At 36.5% G+C, this 22,368-nt stretch overlaps 1 protein-coding gene across 10 annotated transcripts in view; it reads left to right on the top strand.

The window, feature by feature from the left end:
* EYA4 (EYA transcriptional coactivator and phosphatase 4) overlaps positions 1-22,368 on the top strand; it is a 148,669-nt gene that overhangs the window by 92,499 nt on the left and 33,802 nt on the right. For 3 of the 10 annotated variants that reach the window (XM_051792579.1, XM_051792570.1, XM_051792575.1), the window contains exons 4-11: positions 7,264-7,388; positions 8,508-8,576; positions 12,088-12,180; positions 18,014-18,080; positions 20,069-20,211; positions 20,349-20,492; positions 21,351-21,430; positions 21,803-21,986. In XM_051792579.1, coding sequence (XP_051648539.1) covers positions 7,264-7,388; positions 8,508-8,576; positions 12,088-12,180; positions 18,014-18,080; positions 20,069-20,211; positions 20,349-20,492; positions 21,351-21,430; positions 21,803-21,986 — 905 coding nt within the window. Of the gene's footprint in view, positions 1-7,263; positions 7,389-8,507; positions 8,592-12,087; positions 12,181-18,013; positions 18,081-20,068; positions 20,212-20,348; positions 20,493-21,350; positions 21,431-21,802; positions 21,987-22,368 lie in introns of all 10 variants that reach the window. The other 7 variants (XM_051792571.1, XM_051792576.1, XM_051792572.1 and 4 more) reach the window with 4 other exon arrangements.

The raw sequence follows: 22,368 nt of genomic DNA, 5'->3' as shown, positions 1-22,368 counted from the left end.
GCCTAACTGGGAAAATAGGAATGGGGGGTGGGGAAGAAGTTGCAGTGCTGTTAAAAGAAATGTCTTTTTTCTCTAGCTGTGAATGGTGTAAGGAGGCAAACTACAGTGCTGGCCTTTGTCACCGAACCTGCTTACCCACGTTCTCAGCTGAGCTCTCTGCATCAAGTGCATCCAAGGCACTGACACTGTCTGTCTGTCAGACAGCTCCTGTAAAGTAATACTGTCTGCATGAGGGTTTTTTTTCCCTGGTATTAGAGCTTGAATAGCCAAGAGAAGGACAATAGGCAGGAAAGCAAAACTGAGATACAGTCACAACCAGTGCCACTTTATGCCTCAAAGAATTACCTAAGGAGTCCCATCCTCTGCAAGACAAGCAGTTTATTTGAAATCAAAAAAGCTATTTGTAGGGATAGGTACAATTGTGCAAGAATTTGTAACAGAAGTCTAGAACTTGTTTTGCTTAGGAAAACTGCAAAATGCCTTTTCAAATGGGTTAGATGTTTTTTTTCCTTCCTTCTGCATTTCAGAGAAGGTTGCAGGGAAGAAACTGTGAGCAAGCTATTTTTCTCTGTGGTATGCGGAGAAAACATGTTTGCAGACATGTACAAGGCCTCCTTGGGTGCGGGGGGGGGGAGGGTTGGGGAGGGAAAAGAGACTGGGGAGACAAGGAACCTGGAGAAGGCGGGGCATTTCCTTTTGCCCGTGAAGGTCCAGTGTGTGCTGCATCGTAAAAAAAATGGTCCTTGCATCTGAAATAAAGCTTTTTTTTAAAATCCTTCCACTGCCTTGGCATTCTTGGGAAGAATACCTGTGTATGTTTACCTTATATTATTTTAAAAAAAATCAGGCATGTTTTTTTCCCTGAAATTGTTGCTTCATAGTGCAGGGACCCTTCCCACACTCCAGTTATTGCAGTCTCTGGGTAGAAGTTGTCTCCCTATGAGCTTGAACTCATGCCCTGAGAAGCTGCGTGATGATATTTAAGCTTGTAATGAATAATCCGCAAGGAATCTACTACAGTCCTTACTGTATACTTACAGTTCTGCAAAGCTGAACTTTATGATATTTTCATTTGTTTATTACCTATGTGGTATTCCTTAACATGGTAGAAAAACTCTAATGTTTTAATTCTTTATTTCACTAAGGTTCCTTCTTTTTGATACCTTCTATCTGACATTGATTGTAGATTGACAAAAGTATTTTTTTTGAATATCAATGTGGCATTATTTTGCTTCTTTCCATTACTTTTTTAATATGAGTGTTGACACTCTACTTACAAATACATGAGAAATAGAAATTACACAGCCATAATCCCCCTCCTATCCTCAAATGGTTGCAAAAATTTAACACTTGTTTTCTGTATTGTTAAAAAAAAAAGGTAATAAAATAAAACTCTGAGGAGCATTTGCTGGTTTTATCAATCTAGCATGACATTTTTTACTTCTTCTTAGCACTGTATCAGATTGCTTTCCAAGTTACAAAAGGAGGCCTCAAAGAGAGTGGGAAGGAGGTCTTGCTAGTGTCCAGCAGTATTATTTGTTTTTAACTGTGGCAAGCTCCCAGAATTCACATGCTGGAGGGGCATTTCTACAATATTGTGCCTAGTATAGCAAAAGTTCTGCTATTTTGGCCATCTCTTAAGCTTGAAAAGATATACAGGAGGGGTTGATGAGCTGAGGAAAACAAGAGGGGCAGTTGTCTCGATGGAATAAATTTATCTCGTTGGTTTTGCTGTTTCTTCCTTACCTTTTACAGTGACAAAAAATGGCAAAGATTGCCATACACAGGAAAAGCACCTGGAAAGGAAAATACTGTGTATTAACCTGTATTTTGGAGTTGATGAAATAATTAGAAATGTTACTTAATTGAAGAGTGCTCCTAGGGTGTGTGCTGTATTGCACTATTTGTGGAAATCTTTTGTGGAACAATGTTGGGAAGTTTTTTGTTGTGTATTTATACACTTAGACACATCTATGTGTATATTTATTAAAATTATTAAAAGTTTGCGCATAGCTGTGTGTTAGTGTACATATATTTGTATGCATGTGTACATTCTCTGGAAACCTGTCCATCATCCAGAATCTCTCTCTCTCCACCTTCTTTCTTACGGCCCACTGTGTTCTTTGAAGAGTGTTCAAGGGTTGGTGAAACTTATTTTTAATTGCATTACTTACAATTCCTGTAGGTGCAAGTAAATATGAAAAATATCTCACGCAACTATGAATGTAATATGTAAAATTTAGTTAAAAAAATCCCAAACAATCAAAACACTAAGAAAAAAACACCTTTATAATTATGATGTATCTATGTTATTGATTGTTTTAAACTTTATTGCAGATTTTATGTAGATTTTATTGAACTAATGACTTTTGTGTATGTGCATCCATTTTGATTTTTTTGTCAGCATGAAAGGCTTGTATGAGCTAGTTCAGACTGCATGTGAAAGAGAGGTAAGCTTGCTAGTCCTGTTCAGAAAGTTCCTGAAAGACCAGGCTAAAAAAATATATGTGGGAAATGGAAAAAAAAATGACTCTGCTTGTCTTCAAAACAGTGTAGTTGGTCTGAGAGCTGAGTTGACAGCAGTAGGAAACAGTTTTAGCTGAGTTTGAACAGCTCTGTTACCCAACCTTCATATTGTGCAAAAAGTTAATTTTAGATAAAGGGAAATTCCCCATTTGTTTAATTTCAGAAGCTCCAAGGTAGCTGTCATCCTGATTGGACAAGGCTCCAGAAAGTGAGAAAGTTTGGGATATGTAAGAACTGGGGTTACGACAGGAGGGATATAAGAAGAGCAGGGGGGGAAACTAACAAAAAAAACCCAGAACAAACAAAACCAAAGCAACCAAACAAAAGTAATAATACTAATACTACTAATAAAAAACATGTATTTTTTCCACAATGAAGTTTAATAAGATTCTTCTAAAGAAAACTGTGTAGTGACTTTCCTATCAAAGAATTTTAAAAAGAAAAATCCTGTAAAATCATTTTAAATTTTTTTTTATAATTAATTTCTAAACTAAATGAAATTATTTCAATTTCAATAGCCTTTAACCAATCCTTCTTTCAATATTCCTATAATTTGGATTTTGCAATAAATTCTTCACAGAGAGGAATTAGTATTTTTAAAATGTTCTGGTTAGGCTGGGATTTGAAGTTTTCACAAGAAGAAAATTATCTAAATATAATCTACTTGTAGAATTAGTGAATAATCAATAGAGTTACAAGCTGTGGAAGGACCCAGCTCACAGTCCACGTTCATAATAGTTAAATTGGAAATGCGAATGGATAACAGAGTTATAACAACACAGATTTTCTGAAAATAGATTTTAACTCTACTGAAGAAAAGCAGTGCACAAATGGATATGTGATTGTAATGAACGGAAAAAGAAGAAAAGAGGAATTTTAAAAACATAACCGTAGAAGCAAGGCTTGAGCTTTTTACTGTTGAAATAACACAAGTTAGAGCTATACAGAAATACAGAGATGGAGTTGTTAAATGGGGCAATTATATTTAGCTGTACTTAAACCTTCCTGTGCAAGGTTGGGTCATCGTGCTTGGCTGTGCACTTCGGTGGTCTGGGGTGTGGCACAAATTCTGTTCATCCACCCTTGTAAAAGTGGGACAGAAGAGGGTGGAATTTTTCTCTTTAGATGCTGTTCCTTAATCCACATATGAGCATAGGCTAACCTTTGAAAAGATGTAACTTCAAGCCTGGGAACAAAAATTGCTTTAATGGGGAAGGCCCAGGGTTTCCACATAGCCATATATTTGATACAAACCTGCTTCAATGTGGTAGGGTTGTCCACAGGTTGGAGTTAAAGCCCACTGAGAACTAGGAGACTGTTTTTTGAAATGGGATGTTTTATAGACTTTTCCAGTAAGCCTCTGAAATGATCCACTAAGCACGTGCAAATAACAATTTTCAAAGACTTTAAGCATAGCCAAAACAGAATAAAAGACAAATTCATCTTGCCAGGTTTTGAGTTTTTGCTCAGGAGCTGGCAATCATGCAAACCTTCTTCAAACAGTCAAGAGATAATTAAAACATCTTCTTACCAAGTAGTGTGTTTTCCTTCCAAAATTTATCTTTTTGTACAATTTAGCATTTTACATAATTATTCTAAAAAGAGGTCTGACACAATGGAGGAGGGGGAAAACTAAAGCACTAACAGTTATGTGCCTGGCAGAGAAGCAAAACATGTAAAATAATGTTGTAGTACATTATTTTAAAATAGTGTAGTATTTTAAGCAGCTTTATCAATAGACTTTATTATGTCTGAATTGAAATACATTGCATTTACTGAAAAACATTCTTTAATAAATAGCTGCATAAACTTAAAAGTATTAATTGGTCTTTCAGAGATCTCCCTTTTAAACTTTTTTTTAGTGCATGAAAGCACATACTGAACCTGAACCTGCTTCTGATTAAGTCAGTGAAAGCAGTACTCTGATAAACATTTAGTTTGACAAAATGAATTCAAGATGTTGGAATTATTTCATCCATTTTCCTAGGCATTTTTCCTGAATCCTCCATTCACTGAAAGGTAAGATTTTAGTAAGTCTGTTACATCTTCCTGAGAATTTTTTAGGCTAAAGGTAAACTAAATGCATCCAGAAAGGTGAATTGAATGACATGTGTTACACAGAAAGTAGTGTACTTCAATAAGTAAATCACATAGGGATATATTAAAGTAATCCCTGTACTTGCTCACACAGGATGGAGCACCTAGGATAAGTAGAATATACACATGGTTCTGTGAAACTTTTTATTGCTTTGGATATTCTTTTTATTCTTAATAGACTACCAATAAGTGCAAGATGTGTTTTACTCATACAGAGAAAATGTCTGTGAATGCGCTACCTCTAAAATAGTTTTAGTTAATTTAACTTGCCATGTCTGTGGGCTGGGATGCCATATGTTATAGAAAACAAATTAGAATGATAAGACTACTTTTCTGCACAGAAGGTTTCATACTGGTTTGAAACAAAAACTATTCTTTTTACAAAGTTTGATTGTTTATATTCTTTGCCAAGCAAATGAGAGTCACTGGACTTAGTCTTCTGATTAAGAAAGTCTGATTCACTTGAGTGTAAAAAGTGCTTAAGATGGATATTTCTTATACACACTATCTGCATAAACCAGTAATTTTGCTTATCAAATACTGCTGAAGTATTTCCATCTGTGGTGATGATATATGCCTGTCTGAAAAGAAATTATTATAATTTTTTCATACTGACCAAGAAAAAAAATCAGATGTGAACTTTCTAAGCTGGAACTGCCCCTTAGGTATCTGTGGGCTGATCATACTTCAACAGGAAATCATGGCATTTAAAACTGCTAAGTGAACACGTGGGGAGCATTACACTGTATATGCAATGAAACATGCATTGTTTATTTCATTTAGCATTCTTCTGCTCCCTTAAATACATACAAGATGGAAACTCACAGAATTTTTTTAACCTTTAGCTGCTATCCGTGTACCGAAACTACTAAACAAAAATTGACAGACTTGTAAACAACTTGAGTTCATTTTATTTCATCTAACACTGATCACATTTCCAGTAGACAATAAATATAATTCACTGCTGACAGATGTGTAGAAATGTGTATACAACTAGATGAAGAAATTGGGTTCAATGCAGTTCAAATCTCAGTTTATGCCTTGGCATTTCCTTGAATATGGCTGTAAAATTCTTACCTGCTGATGCATGGCCTCCAACAAGATCAGTTTTTCCCTGCTCATCCAGACTGCTGCTGGGAAGGCTATCCTGCCAGTGGTGTATCGGTGCATATCGTGGTTGACATAGGCATTTACTTGAGTAAATGAGATTCTTTACTTCATGTGCCTTTGGGTAAGGCCTTTGTTCATTTTCCCAGTTGAGATGTAGTATTTCCTACATTTTCTTGAGCATATTCAGTACATGAAGGCTCTGAATCTGTATCTTGGGTTAAATGAACGTGATGTGAGGAAGGCTGAAGCATCCAGGAGATCAGCAGAATTAGGAGCACAAAATGGGAGATAATTTCATTCTCTGGAGGGAAGAAATGTAGATTCAAATAGCACACTCATATTTGATGGAAAGGTAGTGGGGTTTTGTTTGGGTTTTTTCCCCCACAGAGGGGGATGTGTGGGAGCACAGAATATAGGTAATTTCAAAGTGAAATTTGGAATAAATACTGAAGATGCTGGGTGTTGCCTTAACAATTTGCCACTGATTGTCCTAGTCAGAATATGAATATACAAGAGCCATTGTTCTTACTGAACTATCCCAACTGTTCATCTCTTTCCTAGCCATCTCAGCCTTGTACAATGTAATTTAGCTTTTACATCTCTGTAAGACAATCTTCCTGTTGGCCTTTGCAGTATACATATGGTGAATGGTTCTCCTGTTGCAGATGGGCTGGCAATTTTGCTTATATATAGCAAAAATGTTTCTTTGGCGGAAAAAAAATCTGTCTAATTTATAAATGAAGCAAGGAATAAGTGAACATACACTGCAAATTGGATTGCAATTACTGGTTTGACAAGAAATGTTCCTTGTCTGCTTTGTCTGCAAAAGGCAAATCTGTTATCACTGCTTTAAAGCCATCTACAGGCTCCCAGTGTAACTGTGATGCTGGAATCCATTGCAATCTAATCCACTTGAAATTTTGCAAGCTTTCTAGAAATTGCTCAGAACAAAACAAGAATAAGTGATCTAATTAGAATATACATATTTTTAAGAGTGAAGAATTTTCCAGATGTACATGAAAGTTCTATTCATTCGCTTGTATGGCCTGTACCTGTGATTTAGTGTGGATGCAGTGACTGCTGGTGGTTGGAATACAGATAGCAGGAGGCAGAAGTTCCTATTTTGACTTTCTGTAATGACTGACTTTTCACCAAATTTCTCTGTTTTCTTCTAAGAAGTACCTATTACCTGAATTTATCAATTCATCTCTCCCTCTGTCCATCCATATATATGCACTCCCTCATGCACATCTTTTACAAGCTCTTTGAGCAGTTTCATAAGCCTATGTCACTTCATAATATCTACAGGAAAAGAGAAAAATACTGGCATTGTTGCTATTCATATAAAATTATTAGCTACTTTCCTAGGTTTGGTAAAAAGCAAAGAAGATGTCAAAGGAACCTGTATTAATTTATTAATCTGACTACATTGCAAACTCTCCATATAAAAAAAGTTATTAAAGAAAAAGCAGATAATAGTAATACTCTAGTAATAATAGTCCATAATACTGTCATCTTCTTTTTTAACAGGTCTATGGAAATGCAGGATCTAGCCAGTCCTCATAATCTTGTTGGAAGTAGTGATGCACCAGGTAGTTCCAAACTGGATAAGTCTAGTCTTAGTAGCACATCAGTTACAACAAATGGAACAGGAGGTAAGTATAAGACACTGCTGGCACATACAAAGGTTTGGCTAGTTTTTAGTCATATGCATTTTTTAGCATAATTTCAAGAATGATATATACCCATTTATAAGTACCCAGCAAGAATTATGAAAAAATGGCAGTCATAAAAGTATAACCAGTTCTTCAGTTTGCACCAATTGAAGTAAGAGGCAGAACTGAAACAAGTTGCAAAGGTGAAACAATGAAAGATTAGGAATGGTTGACTTGAACACAGTGTTAAAGGCTTGCTTATACCTGTTGGTAACTTGAAATAAATTACATTTTCTGTGTCATTTTTCATTGATGAATAATAATTTACTCTTACACCCTGAACTACATAGGTAGTTAGGTTAAATTAAATCACTGTCGAAAGAAGTGCATCAAAATTAGGTTTAGGTAATTTTTTTTCATGATGAATTCCATTTCTCGGGAGATAATGGAAGTTTTTCATAAAGAGATTGTTACATTTTCCTCAGAAGTAGCTGGTTATTACTGCTGTAAGTGTTACTGTAGGGACAGCACTATCATGCAGCTACAACACAGATGTTCCAATGCTTTCAGATAATCGGTTATACCATAGCTGAATTGGAGCAGTGGGAGGCAGAGTACCACATTCTGAGGTGCAGTCCATGAAAATGACACCATGGATGTCAAGCTAGAGTTTCAGCCTTCTTTTTTAGAGTTTATACATTACTGTCTATTTTAACAATTTACACTAAGAAATTTTTTTTTTTAGTTTGTTCTTTCTGACCGCAATGTAGAGCATTTTATTCACTTATCCCAATTTTTAAAAAAGTCTGTCAGTGTGAGTAAAAAGTGTATGTGCTTGTGAGGGTAACAGAGCTCTGCAAAGAAGGGCTGAATCACATTTCGAAATAGAATCCTTATTCCAGCAAAAAAGAGAAGAGATAACTTCAAACATACCATTAAAGAACTCTGATAACTAGATGCCTCTATATTATACATGCATAAATAAACCAGTTAAAATAATACCCATAAAAACAATACAGTGCAGTTAAAAGACTTAAGGCACTTAATTGCCTTGAGGACTTCTCAGGTACACTGAACAGACATTGGGATAATGAACTGTTATACCATTCCTGTTCTCAGGAGACAACATGACTGTGTTAAATACTGCAGACTGGTTGCTGAGTTGTAGTACTCCCTCCTCTGCAACAAGTATGAGAGACCCTGGTACAGTGCATGTGTGTGGTGGTGTGTGGTGGTGTGTCTCTGTGACTGCTGTGTGACATCTCTCTTGGTTTGCTCTGTTCTTTTGTTATGCAGTTTGAACATTCTCCTGGGGTTTTCTTCCCAGTCCTTTTTTTCCTACCCCTTCTAAGAGGCTTTTCCCACAGCCAGGAAACTGGCAGGAAGTTGCAATAAATAGTTATCTTACAAAGCTTTGAAAGTAATTTGATGAGCAAGGAGAACTTAACCCACTTATAATTAGCTTAACTGTCTACATGCTCTGAGAGGCTGGGATTGTCTCGTGGTGTTCGACATTGCTGGGAATAGCCAGTAGTCAACATTAGTGGAAGTCAGACAATGGAATTTTCACAGAATGCCCCTTTTCTTTTCTTTTGTTTTTAAGTACAGCATTGCATGATTACCTGAGCATTATTGGTTGACATTATTGTTACTATTCTACTACAATTCTAGTTATTAATCAAAGCTTATGTCTAGTGTGCTACTACATGTAACTTGCAACTTTACAAACATTTGGCCAAATTTTCCAAGCTGTTGTTGCCATTTACGAGTTTACCAACATGTATTAGTAATTGTCATGAGTTGTAATGATTAATAGTTCTGTATGTGACACTGTTGCAGTACATACAGGATTAATCATATCTGTAAATGTGCACCACTGCGTTTCTCTACAAGTCATTACAAAGGTGCTTAAGTTGTGCAGTTTTGGACTAAAGTTAGGAAGATCTCAAAATCTTTCCTTTTAAAAAACCGCTCTGAATTAGCTTACCTTTTGTAAAACACATCCACAGAAAATTTACCGGAAAAAAATTGACTTGAGTACAAAAGATCATTTGCACTTGTCAAGTTAAGTACAGGAGAGAGTTTTTTGGGTTTGATTCTTTGCTGCTTGACAGGGACAGAAAATAGATGGTGCCTCTTGGTGCTGATGGAAGTGCACTGCAGCTGGCATAAACCAGAACTAGACACAATTCTAAAGTAAACATTTAAATTCATTACTGAAGTTTTTGTTAAATATAACAGTTAAACACATACTGTCTTTCTAGATGCAGTACTCAACATAGGTTTGTAGCTTGGTATGGGCAATAGTGCCCATCTTGAATAGAAAGAGATAAAGGTGCTAAAAAGTACTTTTTTTCATGTGGGTGGGTGTCCACACTTTGTAGAAGTACGTGGAGGCATCCGTACGTAGTAATCAGAAAATAAATTTAATTACTTTTCATGCTTCAGGCAACCATACATGTTCCATATGACTGAGAGGTTCAATGGAGGAAATCATTTTGTGACAAATGACACTTAAGCTTTTTCTTGATTTGTGTTTAATTGATCTGGCAAAAATAAAATCACATCTTTCTCATATAAATATAGAAATGGGAATGATTGATTACTCTTATGAATGACTTCGTTCATTTTGGGTAATTTTGTCACAGCTTTTTTTTTTTTTTAATGAGAAAATAATAGCTAGCAGAATGAGAACGAGTGCACAACAGCTTGAAAAAATGTGGCTATAATTCTTCCCTGATGATGCCATATTGAGTTAATATCCTCCTGCTTGCAGGGAGACTATATGAGTGTGGTAGTTTTACTAAAGAGAAACAGTAATGAAAAGAAGTTTACTTTCAAGAGACAAACATTCAAATATTTTTTAAAGATACAACTTAAGCAAGAAGATGTTACTTAGTTTGATTGGCACTAGGGCACCGGCAATGCGGCAGGGCACTCTCCCTGTCTCAGGGACAAATATATCCCAATTCATCTGCTTGATCTAAACAGGTGTAGGTCAGTTGTACAGTTGTAGATGTCAGTAGCATCCCATATGACTTACTGAAGTAAGGTCCATTAAGCAGTGTGACTGGAAATGGGATGTGATTTTGTAGGAGAGGTAACTCATGCGGGGCTCATCACAGCAGGCTGTGCAGTACCCGATGAACAGCTTGCTGTGCTCACAGACACAAGAATAGCAGAATGGATCTGCGGGTTCTGGACCTTCTCCCCATGAGAAAACAAAATCCTTTATTTAGCTCATCCACTACCTTTTCCTCTACAGACTGTAAGAGGGATGGTGAACTTGAGGGCAGCTCAGGCTGTTCTTGGACTGAATCAACCTCTGGAAGCACCCCTATGTCTCAACTAAACATGAAGGGAGATTAGCAGGCACCTTTTATATGCCTAAGTTAGGTGACTTGAATCTGAGCCATAGTTTTTAAATATATTGCCGGCTCAGAACATGAAATTCTCGCCTTTCCCATACCGCTGCCAGTGAAGTCAAACATGGATGCAGTGATGTTGACAGATGAGAGCTTTGGTCAGCTTAGCTGATGCCCCTCAGAGGCATCAGGTAACCAGCTGGCAGAAAACACCTTTCTTTGGCATGTGTTAGACCTGCTGAGGGGGCTCTGCCAGCCCAGCTGTCACAGCAAAGGCTTCTTCACAAATCCCAGGCTGTGTACTCAGAATTTCAATATCTGGCATACAACTGTGGCAGTAGCCTGTGAAGGTCCTCACTGTAACTTCTCTCTGTGCCCCTGGGCACCTACCAGTCCTGTGATATCTGTAAACATGTTGCTGATATATATGTGATGAATGTTCATGCCCAACCCTAATTGACCTTCACAAAGAAATTATGATAATATGTCAAGGGTTTCCATATTTGTCAGTCAGTCAGCTATTAAAAGCTACAGTGTATTCTGTACTGCTGTTTCTTACCACATCAATTAGATGTGGTGGTTCCCAAACTCCATTACAAAAGTCCATGCCAAATGTTCTGTCCAGGTAACATATTAACTATAAAATCTGTATTGCCTCTGTGGTACTTTCGGTTATAACTTGGATGTTAAGACTGCATGATGATCTGTAAAAAGTAATTTGAGTTTAGAGTGGACCCAAGTGTTTGGTAACCTCTGACTTAGAAGCTGACTTGTGGCTGCCTTTTGTGTCCTACTCTAGTTCTTTGGCTTTTTTTCCTTTCAAACTTCTCTCTTCCTTTATGGAAAATTGCTTGCTGGTAACCTAGCTCAAAAAGGCCCCCACAGACTCTGTAAAAGGGGAAGGGGAAAGGCAACATGCTGGCACTGTGAAAGTAATTTGCTTCTATATGAGCATGAAACCATATTATAATTGTTTTACTTGTCAGGCAAAACTATTTTTGTTATGTGCTACATCCCTTGACAGCTAATGTTTCCTTCCTCTCTGCTACTCTTAGGGAATTGTTAGAATCAATTAAATGTAGGTTGAAATCTCCCCAGAAGATATTCCAATTGCTAAAACCAATAGCTAGACAAATAGACAGATAAAAAGCTATGTAGATGCATGTCCATTCCAGACAGAGCTAGTGTAGATTGTCTCAATTCGGTGATAGAGCAAAGGCTAAAGCTTTTGCACGCATGCTTGTTCTAGCTGGACTACCACTAGTGCGACTGGCATGAGGACTCCAGTACAAATTTAGAAGTAAAATCTCATGTCTACTTATTCTTCTATGTAGTGTCTCTTCTTGCAGTCAAAACAGAACCCATGAACAACAGTGAAACAACAACAACAACTGGAGATGGATCGCTTGACACTTTTACTGGGTCAGGTAAAGCCATAATAAGATCACGTTTTGTTAGATGCACATTATTGTAGCATTTAATAACATTCACTATTGAACTGCATGGAAGCAATTTTTAAAAAGCTACAATAAAGTAACATTTTAAGACCTAATAATAATAAAAATAATAATAACTTTTTCATTTTTGTAAGTGCAACTCTGCCATTTACATGAGGTGGGATCTTAAAGAAGCTTTCATGATTCCTAAGGCGATTGTTGTATGCAAAAATGTTATAGCAATACTGTTATTATAGTACTGTAGAGTTTTTTCTCAGGGTTAGTCATGCATGATCTTGGGAGGAAAAATGGATTGTATTCGTAACAGCCATGCTAATTTGTAAAATTTAAAATCTTAAGGGTTATATCTCATTGCTAATTGTTTTACTCCTGTGAGCAGTGTGTTAGTACAAATGCTGACCAGATTACCATAAATTACTTTCTTTCCATTACAGTGAGCTACTTTCTTTCCATGAAAATAAAGTTTATATTTTACTTTAAATAATCATGTTTCAATTACTTCTTAAAAAAATCAAACAAACAGCAGTTTTTAAGTATATTCCTATAAATTACTAAAATGTGATGAACTGTGGAAAAGTACAGATAATCTGCCTTCTAATCATTAAGTTGAATCCTGCTAATAATAATATTAACAAGGAGAGGAGGGAGAGTAAATTTTACATCTGAAAATACCAGTTCAGTAATGCTCGACTGAAATGTCCATGAAGCCAGGAATTGCCACTCACATTGATGCTATTACTTTGGTAGACTTAGGTAGTCAAACCATATATAAAATATTTTGGAAATCACAGTGTTTCTGTGTAATTAAATTTGTTTTAAAATGAGTGTATGTTTCTGGTTTTTTAGGCATCAGTTATACTCCAAAGTTGATTATTCAAAAAAATACTTATAACAAATATAATGCCTGAAGAAAAGGTCATTAGTGAGATTTAAAGCAAGTGTATACTATTTCTGATGAAAACATTGTCTCCATTATAATTAGACTGAAAGGAACCACATCAACCACAACGAAGTCTAACAAGTTCCATAAAATATCAAATAATCTTGACTAAAATTTAGCTTTTCTTTTTCACTCTTTTGTTACTCAATGCTAGGATTTTATTAGGAATGATTACAGATTATAAAATGTCCAACCACATATATGATTTTGTCATTGTCAGTGAAATTTTATCAGCTTCTGCCATGTATGTAAGGCAGCTGAGTTGTATTCCATGTGTAAAACATGGCTAAGGCAACATTGGGGTACTAAAAACTGCAGCCTCCAGTTCGAGTTTAGATAGTTAAGTAACAGCCTGATTTTCCCAGGTGTCACTCACCCATCAGCTTCCACTGACTTCAAAGAAGTGCTGAGATCTCTACGCTTTGGATGTTTGGAAAGTTGGTGCCTCCAAAAAAAAAAAAAAAGACAGGAATTTGAGCCTTGCACAGTCCTTTTTTGCCTGTTAGCCACCTGCATACTCAAAAGAAATATGAACCTGATTCTCAATTTAGTCCACAAGCTCAAGCATTAAATGAGTACAGTCATTCACAGTGGGAAATCGATAGTCTGCCCGTCTGGGTGACGTGCAGTCTTCATCATCAGAGCGAGGCGCAGATCTGCCTTGACAATGCACCAAGCCTTTCATAAAGATTGAATGCTTTACTTTCACACTTGCCTTTTATTGGTACTTGCAAATTGGACAGTTTCATTGACTTTAGGTTTGTGGGAGAAGCGCTAAAGAACAATAAAAACAAAAACAGTATTTCTCTTGATTTTTTAACCTAACTGGTTATTTGAGAAGTTTAATGGGTTGCCAAAGACAGTAAATACTGACTAGTAGGCAGATGTCATTTCAGATGAGCCAACTGCAACTGAAAAAAATGCATAACAAAGCCCAACACTGAACAGTTTGTTTTTTCCTTACAGTCAGGTACATACGTGTGTTATTCCCAACTATGACAGAGTGATAATGCTGGTACTTTCCTGCAGCTCTCAGAGGACCTGTGCTCTCATTTCGTGAGGATGCACAGACACATAGGCCGCTGTTATCTACTCTGTCTTGTACAAGCATTGGTCAGAAGCACTCAAGTGTTCTTCGTTAAGTAGGGAAGGATTTAGGTGTATTCTTAAATATTTTATTACATCAGACATGGATGAAAAGAGAACTGTAGCTGAGACTCTGCCATGCAGAAATCCTCTCTTTCAAATGCTCTACCCATTAAAATTGATTTTCATGCTCCAAGGGCAGTCAAAACATGTGACTTGTCCTGGAACTGACCAGAAGGCTGAAAAAACCCTGTGGGGTGTAAAGTAGTCAGCTCTGTCCCTAATGACCAGCTGTAACACAGAAAGTGTTGGTCAAACAGAGTGTGTGAGGTATAGGGTGGGAGAGATAGATTAGACTCCACAGAAAACTGTGATTCTGTTGACTGAAAAGTCAGAAAGACAAAGTGTGTAGGTCTCTTGAAGTTAGAGTGACAGTTGCCCTAGTGGCCTTGGCCAGGCCATTGGGACTGGGCATGCTCCTGCTCGGGGCTGCAGTTCAGGTGTTGCAGCTCAAAATCAGGGCTGCAATTCCCCTGTCCTGCAGAGCTGCCCCTGGGAGAATCCATGCCAACCCTCTTAGCATGGGTTAGCCAGGTGAGGAGTCGCACTGTGCATCCCCCTTCCTCTTCCTTTTTCTTCAAAGAAGAACAGTTGGTAATTAATATCAGTGTACTCGGTTTGAAGCTTTGTGGTTCTTCAGCAGACTCCCACCGGGGTAGCATTCACAGGATATGGGGAGGTGCACAGCCTTGAACTGAGATTTTCATACACTGTGAATTTGTTGCAGCTGCTGTACTGTGAGTGCATGCATTCTTGTGTATATATGGCTTACAATAGTGGATTTAATTTAAGAACTGTTATTTTAATGGAATGGAGAGAAAGATACTTGTTGATCTCATTATCCTTTTTACTTAGGATTTATTACACAAAAAAAAAAAGGATATAGAAAACAGTTCCTGAAGGCTATAAAGGTGAAGTTAGGAAATGTCTGTTTAACTGCTGTTTAACCTACATTTGGTTGACTTGTGCATAGAGATTGTGATGTTACTTAAGTGAGGTCCTTTTAATCTAACTTTTTTACATGGAATTTTCCAGATGTGTAATGAAAAAATACAAAACTCCAACCTGTGTTAATATACTGAACCCAAGACATGATATTAAAACAGTTAATGGTCATTTAAATCCCCCACAGTCACCTTGGCCAGCTGATCTGAGAGACTAACTGGTAAGGGCTGGCTGTCAACCTTCTTGTCCCCTCTGTGAAACAATGCTACTGGGGAGTGGAATATGCCCTCAGTGCCATAGAGGAACTGGAGAGATCAAGGGTCTTATACCTGCCCTGAAGAACATTCCTCTGATAAATTCAAATAGTAAAAGCTTAGGAATAATTGACTTTTTCAGAGAGGAAACAATTTTGGTGGGTTTTTGTTGTTTTAATATAAGTAACACAAAACAGCATTTAGCCCCATTCATTTAGATGGCTACTTACAGTGGCACAGTTACAAAACCCACAGCAACCAGCCTCCACCATTTCCTCCATTTCCACCAGTCCTCAGAAGTAGGGTTAGGAGGTAGTCAAAGTTGTTTAAGTTTGATAACCCTTAGAGTTACCAGTTTGATCTATGAGATACAGATGAAGTCCACAGACTCCACTCAGTCATAATGTTCTCTTATGATAGGCCTTACACCCTGTGTTTCTCAAACACCTTATAGTGTAAAATGTAGTACACAAATTGCTGGGACAAACTACAGAGAAAGAGTGAAAAAACCAGATTTTTTTAGTCTTGCCTCTTTTTCTTCCTTACAACTTCCCTTTCATTGGGAAAATTGGAAAAAAGAAAGAAAAGGAAATTTAAAACCAGACATATTCCAAAAGTATTTTATTTTCTTCTCTGAATTTTTAAAATAAGACATATGCAGAAAGAAAAAAAAAAGCAGGCGGGACAGGTTTTTTTTAAAAAACATTAGGTTTTGATAGCTCAAGTGATCTAAATTAATAGTAATTAAGTTCTTTTGTAGTTTACATAGGGTGTGGTGGCATGGTAAATGTGCTTTAACCAAACTGATTATTCAAGTGAACTCTTATACAGCAAATGATCAGACAAAAAGTGGAGCAGTATGGGCAAAAGTGATCCAATAAGCCAATAATGGATCACAAAAGTTCCTTGTCCTGAGAATCACCAAGGTCACTCTATTAGCTATTGCTTGTCTTTAGAAAGGTCACAGAGATACAAAAGGGAAGAGTAATTGCTCTTTGAGCCTTAAATAACTACGAGCATCCTTTAGAGTTCTATGGACTGATTATGTTGATAGATACAGCTATAGGTTTGTCTAACTCTGGGAATAGCTGCCTGCACATGTAGCGGATTACTCTGTGAGTTGAGCTTAAACTATGGAAAGGCATTCTCAAAAAAAAAAAGAACCACACAAAATGAAATTTAGCAGATTTCCATCATGGGCAAACCGTCAATACCTTTTCAAACAGCAACTCTTTCATGAAATCTGATGGCACATGCTTTAAAAGTTATTATCCAGTTCTTCTTCACTTTCAAGCCATACTCAACTGCACATTTTAAAAAGAAGTTAATTGTTTTTCTTCTACTGTATTTTCCTTTTAAGTCCTATACATTCTAAATGCATTTAAACTAGCTTTAAAAATATCAAGCTCTGCATATGTTCACAGCAATAGATCTGAAAGACGTTAATTAGGCCTGGATGTAGAAATATATCATGTTTCATAAAATAGTTAGGAACCTAAACCTATTTGTCACTTATATAATTCTGAATGTTCATTTCTACTACCATTACGAATAACTCAGGAAGAGGGTACACTTTGAAGTACAACTATGATTGATTAGACTAAAGAAATTCCAGTGCTTCGTTGTGTACTACTTTAATCTTTTGAAAAGTGAATGAACAGCAGATGGCCTAATAAAGACACTCTGTATGTTTGCCCAGTATGGATTTGCTCTGAAGGGATTGGTTCAACACTTAGAGTACGTATATTTGGAATACATCTGTCTTAGTCAAGACAGATGGCTAAGGGAAAGAGAAACTTCCAAACACTTGGAATTAATCCAGTGTGAGCATCGCTTCTGAATGAAATTTTAATTGGTTATGACTATTGTTCTGTTAGCTTTTTTGGAAGAATGCAGCTGTGAATAGTATAGACATACACAATTTGGATGGCTACTGAACAAGACTGTTTATCCATACTTCACAGTAAAAATATTGTTGTTAGCGAATGTATTCTAATCTGCCTGTCTATAAAGAATGATATTTGCTTTCTTGTGATCAGCCCAGTGTCTTCCTAAGCTGACTAAAATTAGCAACAACCATATAAAACATGCTTTTCCATCCAGTATTAAAATCGAACTTGTTAATGTGAACCTTTAAAGGTATGTGTATGTTATCTCAATACCATATGTTAAATCACAAGCTTCTTTTTAACTATCCCTTTTAATGCAGCTTGCAAATTTGAACGATCTACGGTGTGTGGATCACAGATGATGTATGAAATACACGCCTCTGCAGTATACTCAGAAATGTGTCAGTCAAGCTGAAAAAGCACAACACCTCCATGCTAACTAGAGGGTTCCGCATAGCAATGAATGATTTACAGTTTTTTAATTTTTTTATTAAGATGTTGCAGTTCAAGGGACATCTGCTTCCTTGAAAAGCTGTGTATTTCAATAAGCTTCTCTGTTAATGCTGCTGTTTGGATGTATCGGTCTCATGGTGTTTCTAACTGCTGTACTCTTGTTTTCTGTTTTGCAGTAATAACAAGTAGTGGCTACAGTCCAAGATCAGCGCACCAGTACTCTCCGCAAATATATCCGTCCAAGTTAGTGTCTGCACCTCTTCTAGTCTTTTATAGGGAATTGACCTTGGCTGTAGGCAGTTCTGTGGTTTGTTGCAAACAAGTGTTCATCAGCAGAAGAAACAGAGAAAGAGGAAAATTCTTAAGCCACAGTACTGGCTCCCTCTCCAACTTTTTTTTCCTCATGTGTCTGCAGAGTAAGATCCTGCTTTGCACAGTATTGCTGCACAAGAAATAGCCTTGAATATCTGCACACAATAGAAGGAAAAAATCAGACTATTACGTTATTGGACATCAGCATATTAACAGTACTAGCAATATATACAGAAATATTTTGAAGAAGTCAGTTTATATGTAGAAATCACAATTGCATGTGCGAGTTGCATTCTGGGGGTAGCCCTGTCCCTGACCCTCCCAGGGCCATCGTTGCCAAACATTTCCAGACATTCTACCATCATGAACCAGTCTTTCCTCATCCCTCTCCATAATCATAACATTTAAAAATCAAATAAATTAAATAAATTGGATTAGCTTTTAATCTCATTATTTTTAAGCCATCAGGTGATAGGAATAGAAAATTTATTTCTTTCTTTTTTTGTTGTTTTTGTTTGTTTGTTTGTTTGTTTTGGGGGGGGTTCGTGGGGGTTTTTTTGTTGAGGAAAACAGGGTTTTGGACAATCACATGAATCCAGGAGCGCAGATATTAGGAAAAAACACAGAAGATTTCACAGAAGATGAAACTACTGCAGCTGGCAGTCTGTTAGTTTGCTTGTCCTGTGATCAGTGCTGTGCACAAGGGTGCTTGATTCCAGTATGCCATCTATTTGTTTCCATGTATTTGATACAGGACACAGCTACCCGTGTGACTTTGATACAGAGAAAACATTGACATTGTAGCTAATTAGGCTTTTTCAAGTTTTGGGGTTTTTTTCCCCAAATTTGTATTGGTATGATGGTAGCCAGTATTTATTAATACGGAAAGTAGGTGCCTGAACAAAGAGCCCTCGTTCCACTTAAAACAGGTTTTGGCAAACTATATTAGATATTCTTGGCCATATACATTACAAGATTTAATAGAATTTTTTAATCTACAGTTACAATTTTTTGGCATATAAATTAATGAGCAATCCTTTTCTGATAGTAAAAACTGCCAACTGTACTGAACTAATTAGAAAGAAAAAAATTTTAAAAATTAGAATCTGAAATTTAGTCCTGGCTTTTAATGGCCAGGTTTCAGTTAGCGTAATTCTACAGAGTGTGTTTATTCAACTCTTGGTCCATAAAGTCTTATTTGACTTACAAAACAATCCAAGAAAAATGTTTCTCTGTATATTTTTGCAACTCTAGAGGGCAAAAATTTTAAACTTGGTTTTATTCAATCTCTCTATAAAACCCTAGTATTCATAAATAAAGACCATTTATGTTTCCATTCTGTTTCCCTAGCCTATATTTTCCAAACATTTAAAGCCCATCTGGTTACCAAAGTATTGCTGTCAATATTTTTTGTGCCCCTCTTAATATGTGTGATCCATCTCTCATTGAAGCTAGAGGCTAGATGTCTGTTGAAGCAGAACCTACAAAGATGACATAATGTACTAGCTTCAGCATTCACCTCTGTATTTTCTTTATTCTTCTAGTCCAAATTTCCTTCCACTGGATTAAAAAAGCGTGGGGGCTTTTCTAATTTAAACGTTCTGATCTTGGCTGAAAGGGGTCAAATCCATATAAAGCTGTGCAGCAGTGTCAGGGCCTACTTCGAAGTGGACACAGTAGCTTAAGAATTAAATTTTAGTGATGGGATGGCACAAAATATTCACTGTGCCTTGGGGAATGTGAGACAGAGTGTTTTTCAGCTTATTTCAGTGGGGGATGGAACAAATCCCAGAAGAGGAGCAGTTGGCAGAATAATGAACTGCCTTTGGACGTCTTTAAACCTTTTGCTTTACTTTATTGCTTGAATCAACATACAAAGTATTTGTTGCCACAGTAATGCTATTTTTCCTGATATTTAGGCCCTATCCACACATTCTTTCTACACCAGCAGCTCAAACAATGTCTGCCTATGCCGGACAAACCCAGTATTCAGGAATGCAGCAACCAGCGGTCTATACAGCCTACTCACAGACAGGACAGCCCTACAGCTTACCCACTTACGGTATTTGGCCTCTTATTACTTCACTTTATGTAGAATAAAAAGCATTGCCAACTTGAGTGTTTTTGCTTTCTGTTTTATTTTTCCCGACTGTAAGAAAATATTTTAAAGAATCAGTTGAAAATTAATTTCTTATACAGATTTGGGTGTAATGTTGCCAGGCATCAAGACAGAAAGTGGGCTCTCGCAGACCCAATCACCACTGCAGAGCGGGTGCCTCAGTTACAGCCCGGGGTTTTCGACCCCACAGCCAGGCCAAACACCCTACTCTTATCAGATGCCAGGTGAGTAGCCAACTCCAAAATTTAAAGCTAAGTATTTCTTTCCATTACTAATATGCATATGTGTGTTCATTTTGATAAGTTAGTTTGGATGTGGTCATGCAATACAGTCCCTGCTTGCACCTTTTTGGGGTTTTTTTTGTGGGGTAAAAAATTACATGGCAGGATTGGAAGCATTTGTTATATTTATTAACATAAACAAGTCACTTTGCCTTATTTCCATGTTTCTGAGTACGACATAATTTGATACTTGGGTTAACATAATTTTTTAGAATTTCTCCTTAATTCATATTTATTCTTTCATTTACTATTCATTTAGTTATTTACTTATTACCCTTTGATCACTGACAACATGTTTTATTTGGATAATTTTTAGGCTTCTTGTACAACAGTTAATCTTTTGAATATTACAAATTACAATATGAATATCTGATTTATGTTGAAAACAAGGACATGTCTCATTACAGATTGATTAAAAACACATCAATCATTAAATAGTCTTCGAAAAGATTTTGTTTTGTGAATGTAACACCAAAGTGTTAGAAATTAAAACAAAAGAGAAAAAAGTATTTTAGGAGAGATGAGACACCGCAATAAATTGAAAAATGCTTTCTAGATCAGTGAGATGGCTTACTGCTAATATCTTCCTTTCGTGGTGTGAAGAGAAATGTATGCTTGTATGTATGGAAGTAGCATTTCATTTCTGTTAAAGTTTCATTACAATATTTTATTATTTTACCAGTAAATAAAAGTTGTTTTTTTCTTCTGATTCTTTTACATCTTAACATGGAGCATTCTATTTAGAATTTTATTTTGATTCACAAGCAAATTCTCACAATTAATTGAAATTTTTAATCTTAGGTTCTAGTTTTACACCGTCGTCCACAATTTACTCAAACAATTCTGTTTCGAATTCCACAAACTTCAGTAGTTCACAACAGGTATGAATTTTTATTTGCCAATTATGAGAGGACTTATATCACTCCAGTTATAGCATGTTACTTTAACTGAGGTCTGTTATGTTGAATGACATTCACTGTGGTTCAATGCTGTTTTCTGTGGAAAGTGATCAAAATCTCATTGGAAACCTGGTTACATCTTTTGGCATTTAAATATTTCATCAATCTCACTGTAGTTTTTTAGCAAATATCCTTAAATTAAAAACCATTAAATATTCTTAAATTTAAAAAAGTGCTAACCAAGCCTTCAGAATGCTTGAAAAAGTCATGTGATTGTACATTTAGAAATACTTAATGGAAAAAATCATTCATTACTGTACTTAATTAAGTGCTCTGCTGCATTTGCTGTTTTAGGATTATCCATCATACACAGCTTTTGGCCAAAATCAATATGCACAGTATTACTCAGCATCAACATATGGTACATATATGACCTCAAACAACACGGCTGATGGCACTTCATCATCATCATCAACCTACCAGTTACAGGACTCTCTCCCTGGCTTGACTAGTCAACCAGGTACAGATCTACATTCAGGTGAAAACAATTTTTCTATTTTATTCTCTACTTGTATAAAGACGGGATTTCCACATCCACCTTGCATTGATTGAATGCCTTGTTTGAATATCGACATTTTAAGTCATGCCTTTCAGAAAACTTCACAATGTAAACCAACCAAAATAAGTTTTTTACTGTATAGTTAGGAAACCTGTCATGTTTGCTAGTTAAATAAAGTGTTTTCAGGCTGAGATGGTTGTCACTGACAGCGGGACATTCCTGTTTCCACCTACACATTCTGAAGTATGGCTGTAAAGAATTTAACACAAGATACCATTGTTCATTTAACTATACCCCAGCCATGCTAGCAAGAGCATGGCTGGGCTTTATTCAAATGTGTACAAGCCATCTATGCTTGTTA

The sequence above is a fragment of the Manacus candei genome, unplaced genomic scaffold, assembly GCF_025592945.1.
Source record: "Manacus candei isolate 608988 ecotype Guabito, Panama unplaced genomic scaffold, ASM2559294v1 h1tg000034l, whole genome shotgun sequence".
Taxonomy (NCBI): Eukaryota; Metazoa; Chordata; class Aves; order Passeriformes; family Pipridae; genus Manacus; species Manacus candei.
This window is presented reverse-complemented; position numbering and strand designations above follow the sequence as displayed.